Genomic DNA, 9,969 nt, shown 5'->3' with positions numbered 1-9,969 from the left:
TGCCCATTCTTTTATTTTTATCCTATGGAATCACTTTACTTGAGATATAAGTATAATTCTGATGAAAAATATGTTATAATGATTTCATTTGTATTTGCTTTTCACATATACACAAGGAATAACAAATTTGATAAACAATAATCAAATTACAAAACATTTCTGAGGACAGACTCAAGGTCAACAGACTTAATTGGTGAAAAAGCTGAGTTTGTGCATGAGCAGAGGTTGGTGGTGGCCTGGCAGGTAGAGCAAGTCACAGTTTCAGAACAGTGAGGAACCTTGGGCCTCACTGGGACAGTAGCCATGTCCAGGGGAAGCCAGGGTCAGGGACTCAGAGCCCAGAGGAAACTCTAGGCTCAATTAAGGGACTCAGATTCTCAGCCTCATCCCATGTTGGCTCAAAGTACTGTGGGGGCTGGAGACATGCCTCCACAGGGGAGTTACCACGGGGAGGGCATGAGAAAAAAGCCCTGTCCATGGGTTCTAGTCAGGGTAGGCTCTAGAGAGACATGAATTGTCTGAAGTTTGCTGAGAGGCCTAGAGCTACTACCGAATCCTGTGGCAGCCTATGGCATAGAGAGGTCCACTTCAGTAGCAAATGGTTGCCTTGGATGTCACAGCAGAGAAAACCCATCTGGAAGCCTTGGAATGTGTCGGTCCTTTAAGATAAAAGGGTCTCCAGCAGGGACAGGTGCAGGCCAGAATTCTCCCTTGGATAGAACTTCTGTGGTTCCTGGGCCTGATGGACAGAAGCATTGCCATATTTGGCAACATTTAACAGGCATGGGTTCAGAGGGTTCAGACCAGTCACTGGTGGCAAATATGTCCAAATTCAGAGCTGCAGCTCAGTCTAGGTTCAGTCTCAGGAGTTGCTGGCCACCGCAGTAGGAACCGGGATTCGAGAGCATAGGAGTTGTCCATGGCTTCCTGAGCCAAGGTCAAAGGGTTGGGCTGTCCTGAGCAGCATCCCTGGAGAACATTTTCAAAGGCACCGTGATTGCCATTGAGAGGAGCCAGGGGGACAAAGTCAGGGAGATCCAGGGTGATGCTGTCCAGGGAGAGCAGGCAAGGGCCAGGGTGCATCTGATTATCAGGATCCAGTGGGGGCCCCAAGGGTTGGAGATCGGGGGCACAGTGGCAGCCAGACGCTCTGGCAGGATGCAGGAGGCCAGGGCTCAGAGGTGCAGGCTCCAGCATCAACCCTCCATTAGCAGAACAGAGTTGAGGCTCAGTCCCCTCGGCTGAGAGTGCTGTGTCCTCCAAGACTCTCCTTTTGGCCTCAGGCAGGAGGGTTTGCCCTTGAAGCCCCAGTTCACGACGGCGACGACCTCGACCACGGCCCCGACCACGACCACGAAAACGACCACGACCACGACCAGGGCCTCCTGTGCGAGGTAAGGAAAGGAGATCTAGGGTGGTTGGCACCAGGGTGAGCGGCAGGTGCTGGGCGGGATCTTGGAAGCTGTGGGCAGCAGTGGCCCCGGGACGGGGAGCAACCCCTGGGACCACCAATGCATCTGGGGACGGAGAGCCCACAAGGGCGCCCGGGACCACAGCCCTACTGGAATGTCGGGCTCGGCGACTGCAGGAGTCCCTTGGGCCTAGCCTGGCTCTCTGACACCTTGGGGCCACAGACGCAGGGATATTCGGGGCCGTGCAGGCTGGGCGGAGCCTCAGGCCCAGCGCGGCTCTCCTGAGCATGTGGACCTCGCTCGGGGTCAGCTCCTGGCTGGCCGGCGCCCTGGGCTCCGTGTGGTCCACAGCAACCTGGTCCCGGCCGCCCTTCCACAGCTCATAGCGCTCGGGTTGCAGGATACGCTCGAAGGCGTCCATGGAAAAGGTGACCCTTGCCTCCCCGCAGCTGCACTGCGAAGCCACTTTGCCATAATCGATCCACCGCGGGGTCGCGAAGTTGATGGCCTCCGCGCAGTTGAAGCCATGGTTGAAGCCAGCATGGTAGCCGTAGGGGAACGTCACCACGAACTCTCCAGCCTCCTGAGTCACGCGACTGAAGGGAATCCCATTGTCCTTGAGGACACTGGGCGAGATGAGGGCCACCTTGTGCCTCAGGAAGGCCTCACAGCCCCGGGAACTGGCGGGGAACAGCACCCGGGCCAGGTGTTCCAGGCGCTGGCCGTGTTCTGGGGGCACCGCGTACCACGTCTTGGGCTCCCCGAAGTGCAGGTAGTTGATGCCGTAAAGGTCCATGTCCTCCGTGTGCCAAGCAAAGGTGGTCTTCCACATGCCAAAATACAGGTAGGGCGTGTTGACGCCTTGGATGACAACTCCGCATTCCTGCTCCAGGAGGTCCAGAATGGTTCCCAGGTGCCCAAGGTTCCATTGCTTAGTGTTTTCATCAAACAAGGAGCCACTGACATCAGCACCATAAATTGGTGAATCATAGATGCGACTCTTCCAGTATTTTCTCTCCAAATCTTCAAAATCCAGGTGGGGTGGAGTCCGATATTTTTCACTGTTTGCCAAATGGCAATACTCCCCCAGGGTCATGGCTTTCTTCTTTTTATGGTATTGAGTGAACACCCCTTCCTGCCCAGTGGCCACCTGCTGGAGGGGAGCGGCTATTACAATGTCATTGATGTCAGCATAGGTCTGTCTGGCTTTCCACTCCTTGGGTGGAATGACCTTGGCTAGGCCAGCTCGGTGTGCACCCAGGGACTCCATGTAAGCAATGTATTTGTTGAAGTCTGTAAATTCTTCCATGGTTGGGTAAAATGTCATGATTGTAAAACTTGGGTTCTGGGTACCAGAGGGCTCAGACCCCATTGTCACAATACACTAAGCAGCAGGTCCCCAAGGGGGCTCCTCTGTAGTCAGTCTTTTTTGCCAAAAGGAAATAGAGTTTTTCCCTCAGCAGCAGGCACACAACGCGATCCTGCCTCAGTCTGGAGTTGTGTGCGCTGCCTCAGCTGGTGGTTTCTCTGTCTCTGAAGCCCCTCCTGATCCCCACGTTTGGGTGCAAGAGTAACCTTGGCCCGCTCTGCTGGACGGTCTCTCAAGGATAATCAAACATGAACCCTAAACAAGAAAAATACAAAATATTTTACTACAAGTGCACAGTAAAAGTAATACTCAGGTAGTGTGAAACTAATCAGAATTTGTGTGGTCTGTTAATATCAGGATACAAGGTCACAGCATTAAACACAAAAAGAGAAGCACCTCATTGAAATAAAATGGGAGATGGCAAGTATGAATGAATTAAGGGATAAAGTTAAGTATCTGGATGAATTAACATGAAAGAAACATTAAAAAATGGAAATAAAGATGTAAACAGAAACAATTGGAAAAGGAAACAGAATATCCAGTAGGGATAATGACAAAAAAGAAAAACTGATTCTTCGAAAAGGGTTAGAGTTAAGACCATAGGCATGAAGAGAAGAGAGAAAATATAAAGAAATGACATCATGATATAATAGGGAACATAGCTAATAATGCAGTCGAGTTTTTGATTTTTAGTGCACTGGATTCTTCTTAACAATGTGGTAGTGATAATTTTCTCAAAACAACAAATGCCCACACATGGTCCAACAGAGAAATAAACCAGCCAACCTTTCACCAGCAGTATCCCAATTCCAGAGGTCAATCCTCCAGGACCCAGAGAGGTTTCCACTTGGTAGCTAGACTGCAAAGGAAGCCAGCGGTCCTCACCAGCCTGGTTTTATAGCTGGGCAGCATTCTAATCCAATTAGTAGCCAGCCAATGGAATCACAGCTCTCATTTCCTGCTTTGACACCTCACTGTATCTATGCCTCTCCCTTTTATTTAAAAATTTTAACTAATGTTAAAAAAAAACGTAATCGTTGAAAATGGAGGAATAGGAAAAGATAATCCAGATAAATATTAATCAAAAAAAAAAACACTCCAAAAACCTAGGGTACCAAGATGAATATCAAATGTGTTTTTAGGATCAAAAAGAACATGTTTATAGTGAGTAAAATGAAAAATTCACTAGAAAAATAATGCAGTCATGAACTTTAAGCACCTAAACCACACAGCACTGACACATAAAAAACCTAGACTGAGAGTTATGAGGTAAAACCCCTGAGCCCCAGTTCCTGAGGATAATGACATCAGCACCATAAATTGGTGAATCATAGATGCGATTCTTCCAGGATTTTCTCTCCAAATCTTCAAAATCCAGGTATGGTGGACTCGGATATTTTCCACTGTTTGTCAAATGGCGAAACTCCCCCAGAACTTGGGTTCTGGGTACCAGAGGGCTCAGACCCCATTGTCACAATACACTAAGCAGCAGGTCCCCAAGGGGGCTCCTCTCTAGTCAGTCTCTTTTGCCAAAAGGAAATAGAGTTTTTCCCTCAGCATCAGGCACACAACAGGATCCTGCCTCAGTCTGGAGCTGTGTGGGGTTCCTTACCTGGTGGTTTTACAATTTCTGAAGACCCTCCTGATCCCCACCTTTGGGTGGAAGACTCAACCTGACCCTTCTCTACTGGAAGGTCTCTTCAAGGAAGTTCCAATATTATATCTAAACAAGAAAAATACAAAATATTTTAGTACAAGTACATAGCAAAAGAAATACTCAGGTAGTGTTAAACTAATCAGAATTTGTGTGGTCTGTTAATTTCAGGATACAAGGTCAGATTATAAAACACAAAAATAGAAGCACCTCATTGAAATAAAAGGGGAAAAGGCAAGTGGGAATGAATTAAGCAATCAACTGAAGAAATTAGATGAATTAACATGAAAGAAACATTAAAGAAAAGGAAATAAAGATGTAAGCAGAAGCAATTGTAAAAGTATAAGAATACCCAATGTGGATAATGACAGAAAGAAAAAACAATTGTTTGAAAAGGGTTAGAATTAAGACCATAGGTATGGAGAGAAGAGAGAAAATATAGAGAAATGACATCATGTTAAAATAGAGGACATACACAGCTAATAATCTAGTAGAGTTTTAGTTTTTAGTACAATGGATTCTTATTAACAATGTGGTGGTGATAATTTTCTGAAAAGGACAAATATCCAAATATGGTCCGAGGGAGCAATAAAGCAAGTGACCTTTAACCAGCAATATCCGAATTCCAGAGGAGAATACTCCAGGACTCAGGGAGGTTTCCTCTTGGTAGCTAGACTGCAAATGAAGCCAGAGGTCCCCACCACCCTGGTTTTATAGCTGGGTAGCATTCTAATCCAATTAGTACCCAGCTAATGCAATCACAGGTCTCATTTCCCGGTTTGACATCTCACTGTACCTATGCCCCTCCCTTTTATTTAAAAATTTTAACCAATATTAAAAAAAAATTAAGTTGTTGAAAATTAAGCACTAGGAAAAGATCATCCAGACAAATGTTAATCAAAAAGAAACCAGGGTAGCAAGATTAATATTAAATGTATTTTTAGGATGAAAAATAAATGTTTATAGCTATTGAAATGAGAAATTCACTAGATTAATAATATGGTGATGAACCTTATGCATCTAAACCACATAGCACTGACACATAGAAACCTAGAGTGAGAGTTACCAGGTAAAACTCCTGAGCCCCCAGGTCCCGAGGACAATGATCAGGACCATGTCAGCCAGTTGAGGGGTGCAGAACCAGGGAGGATTGGCCCAGGGTGGGCGTCAGGGCCGGATCAGGGCAGGGACTTGGCTGTAGCACCGCAGGCTGCTTGGGTCACACAAGAGCCCAGCTCATAGGGACACACAGTAGGTGCCTCAACCAGCGTCCACAGGCTGATAGGGATGAAGGTCTGGTGTCACAGGAGGTACCTCAGACCTAGAGTGGCTCTCCCAGGTGCCTGGACCTCCCTCCAGGTGGTCATCTCCTGGCCAGCCTGCACTCTGGGCTCCAAGGGGTCCACAATCCCGAATTCGTGCTTGCCTTTCCACAGCTCCTAGCACTCACGCTGCAGGATGTGCATGGACATGTCCATGGAAAAGGTCACCCTGGCCTCCCCCCAGCTGCACTGCCAGCCCATTCTGCTGTAATCAATCTATCCCTGGGTCCCTAAATTGATGGCCTCCTCACAGCTGAAGCCAGGGTTGAAGCCAGGGGGGATTGTCACCATAGGAAAGGTCAGCTCCAGCCTCCTGATACATAAAACTTAAGAGACTCCCACTGTCCTTGAGGACACTGGCCCAGGTGACAGCCACTTGTGCCCATGGTAGGCCTCCCAGCCCCGGGAACTTCCTGGGAAAAGTTCTCTGGGCAGGATTTTGATGGCACCTGCACATTCCCTGAGGCAGGTGTTGACTGGTATCTCCCAGCTGGCCCATTCCTTCAGGTTTGAATCCTGGATTCAGCCATTTCTTCTCAAAGGAAGTGGGATATTTCTTTATTGTTAGTCAGAACAATTAGTGAAAATATATATGACTCAAAAAACAACTTTATTCAGTCAGCTCCAGTGTAATCCCAGAGTCACCTAATCAATCACTGACCATAGAATGTTCCTTTCCCATTGCTAGTCACCTTCAGTTTATTATCTCACTAAAGGAAACAATTTTTAGTGAAAATATCTCTTTAAAACCTGAGCATGGAAATATCCAAAGACGTACACATGCCCCTTCAGCCTCCAGTGGTCACCTCATCTTGCCTCATGGTAAAATCTAAGAAAATAAAACAAAAACATTTGAAAAGTCACCCAAATGAAAAATAAAGATTTTAAATTCTTAAACACCATTTCAAATGTAAAGAGGAAGTACTTGCCTTAAATTCTCTCGTATATTGTTTTCAAACAAGATTCAAGGGTGAGAAGACAAACAGGCAGTTTTCCATTAATATGAAATCCTGGCCTCCTGAGACCATATACAATATCCACAAATGTGTTTTCCCCCTTCTCAACCTCAGAAAGAAGCAGCATGGATTGATGGCCTGTTTCTACGTGTTGGATCAAAAATCAAATTCATTTAGCACCATCCCTATCCAGTCTCTTAATCTTCCAAACTCACTCATGTCAATTCTGGGTACTTCTTTAGTTTCCCATATAATCAAAGTAATTTGCCAGAAAAATTTGAAAAGTTTTGCCTAAAAATTTAAAATGGCTATATACCGAAACTATTACCCAAGAGGCAATATTTTTAGAATATATATATATTTTAGTTTTAATCTAGAAAAAAATGCAAGCTGCATCTATCATAATTTCTGATGTTAAAATGAAAAATGTTTCCACAACTTAAAATCAAATGCTTTAAACTTTTAACAAAGTTCTCACTTCCTAAGTAGTCTCAACTTTTAACAAGAAAAAAAAAATATGTAGCCCAATTTTCACTAATGTGACATCCTAGTTTCAAATGAGACAATCCCAACCCCACAAAGATGCTGTTTTCGCTGGGTCATCCTCAAAACGAAAGGGAATAGAACGTGATCAAAGGCCAATAATGCTTTAAATCAATTATTCCTCTCTTAATCAAAGCACCAGGCTCCTATTGTAGATTCAAGATATAATTAAATATAAAATTAAGAGCTGGAAAAGGTTGAAAAGTGAAAATCCAGAGATATTTTCTGTCCAGAGGTAAATAGATGGTAACCTATAGGCAGATGTGTTCACTTAATCATTTATTCAAATAAACACGAATTAAGTGAGTACAATGTTTAAAGTACCACACGAGTCTCAATGAACAATACAAAAATGAATGGAAACCTAAATGTTGCCACAGAGACGTTTATTTACATCAGGAGGCTGGGACATGTGGAGCATCGGCATTGACTGCCAAATTGGATTTGAATATTGAACCCAACATTTGCTAAGCCCTCATCTTGAAGATTCGACTCAACTTTTCCACACTTCTGGTTCTTCTACTACATAAATGTGACAAATAGTGGTTTCTACCTCCTTAGTTGATTTTGTGTATTAAATAATAGACTGATTTTGAAAGACTTAGATTGGTTCCTGTGTGTGCTCAGAAATTATTACAGAATGTGAGAGGCGTTAGGAGGAAAGAAATCTGAAATAATCAAAGAAACGTCATCAGTGCATAGGGATCAAAGTCAGGTGCTTAAGAATAAGAGGAGTGACAACACTGAAGTTATGAGAAGGTAGGGAGTTTGGAATGGGGACTGGCATGATGAGCCTGGACATGAACAACAAACAGGTGAAAAGTCTCAAAGAGAGTTTGAGTACAGTGACAGCACGCTGAGCCCTCAGCTCTCTCCCCTCTTCTTTCCTAAACGATATTTTCCTCCACCCCAGCCTGGTCACCCCTGTGAACTCACCTCTCCTAAAACCCTGATTTTAAGAATTCTAACACCAACTACCCTTTCAGTCTGCATCAGTAGTAACCAACAATGTTTCACCTAATTGAGAACCTTCAGTTGTTTGGCCCTGTTTCGTTCTTCCCTTTTATGTTTAATAATGATAGAAAGAGTTCTGCTTGACTTCTGCTTCTTCCCCTCCCCAGCCCCTGTGCTTAGGAGAGTGCACAAGATAGGGAGGCCTAAAGGGTCATCTAAGACCAAGAGATCCATTCATGGGCATGAGTACACATGAGGTACAGTGTACACATGCAAGCATGTCCAGAGCTACATTGTTTGGAAGAGGCCAAAAATAGAAACAATCCAAATAAACATTAACAACAGAATCATTTCTACCATTGAAAACATTCCAAAAAAGAAACAATGCAAAGTATAGCTATACAGAACAACATAATTGAGGAAGATACATCACCAAAATATGCATTAAAAAACATAAAGCACGGTTAAGTGTTATGGAGCTGATTTAAAGTCTATAAGAGTATTTTCAAAATGGAGAACATTTTAATAATTTAATTAATTTAAAATTATCTAGCAGGAGAAGTTTGTCTTATTTCCCCAATTTGTTAATTAGTCATTTATATCAGTATGAACTGATAGAGATTTATTTTATACCATGCTTATAATACAATACCATTTTATGTATTTTGTTGTGAAACTTGTTTAAGATTCGGCTACTGGGAGGTGTTTTCTTGATTTCTGCACCACTCTGGCATAAGCTCATCCATGATTTTGTTTGTTAAAATTTCACACATCCTCATTTTTCAGCATTAAATATGCTCCAGGCTTATTCTGTATGATTCTTCCTTGTGCAAGAAACTTACTGTCTTCATCAATATTGCTAGTTCTTTAGTTTTCCTAAAGCATCAGATTTTAGCTTAATTAATCACCTTGATTTTTGTATCTATTTTCCCTTTTGGTTTTTTCTCATTCTATCATTATTTTTCTTTCCTTCTCTTTTGAATAGCTCTGTTTTGTTGATTTTTGCTTGTTATTATTAACTACTTGAGTTCAACATAAAGACCAATGTGTTTGTAAAATGTAGGCCTTAATTTTCATATAAATATGGTTGTATTCTGGTTTCTATGGTTCAGCTCCAATTTGAATTCATTGGTTAAAGATTCTTCTGAGTATCTTGATTCCAAGGAATTTTAATTGATATTTATTATGGAGTTCTGATTTTTGCAAAGATTATGTATGTATTGAAAAGCATTTTCCATTTCATTTTTGATTGGTGCAGATCATATGATCAAAGTTTTTAAGGGAGTTGTGCAAATTATTCTAACAATATTGATTTTCTTCTGTGCTCTTTAAAAAATGCTGCCATCTGGATTGCAGATTTTTCAGTATTACCATATACCTGTCAGTTTTGTTTTCTAGGTGCCGGTGCTATGTGTTTAGGTGCATAATTTTCATGGCTGTATTATGTCCCTAGGAAGTTTTTCTTTTCAATGAGTATAAAATGCCCCTCTTTGATCCTATCAATATATTTGATATTAATATTGCTGCCCTAGAGATTTTTGTTTAATAATTGCCTAGATGGCTTTTTTCCCATTCCTTGATTTTCAACACTTTAATTTTTTTCAGATTAGTTTAAAATGTAAATGACAGGGAGTGGCAAGGATAGAGTGGGAAGTCAAACCAGGAATTAAGCCTGTGATTACATTATCTGGGTTCTGATTAGGTTAGGATACTGCCCAAATATAGAGCCAGGATTAGCAGGGTGGGGTGGCTCAAGCCT

General features: G+C 43.0%; 1 protein-coding gene across 1 annotated transcript; it reads right to left on the bottom strand.

Annotated features, from left to right (window-relative positions):
* Nucleotides 1-807: 807 nt before the first annotated feature.
* LOC142870545 (lysine-specific demethylase 4D-like) lies at nucleotides 808-2,784 on the bottom strand. The gene is given in 5 exon segments (XM_076001407.1): nucleotides 808-953; nucleotides 956-1,007; nucleotides 1,009-1,382; nucleotides 1,424-1,454; nucleotides 1,507-2,784. Coding segments are annotated over 5 exon segments (1,881 nt in total).
* Nucleotides 2,785-9,969: the final 7,185 nt, after the last annotated feature.

The sequence above is a fragment of the Microcebus murinus genome, chromosome 4, assembly GCF_040939455.1.
Source record: "Microcebus murinus isolate Inina chromosome 4, M.murinus_Inina_mat1.0, whole genome shotgun sequence".
In the NCBI taxonomy this organism is placed as follows: domain Eukaryota; kingdom Metazoa; phylum Chordata; class Mammalia; order Primates; family Cheirogaleidae; genus Microcebus; species Microcebus murinus.
This window is presented reverse-complemented; position numbering and strand designations above follow the sequence as displayed.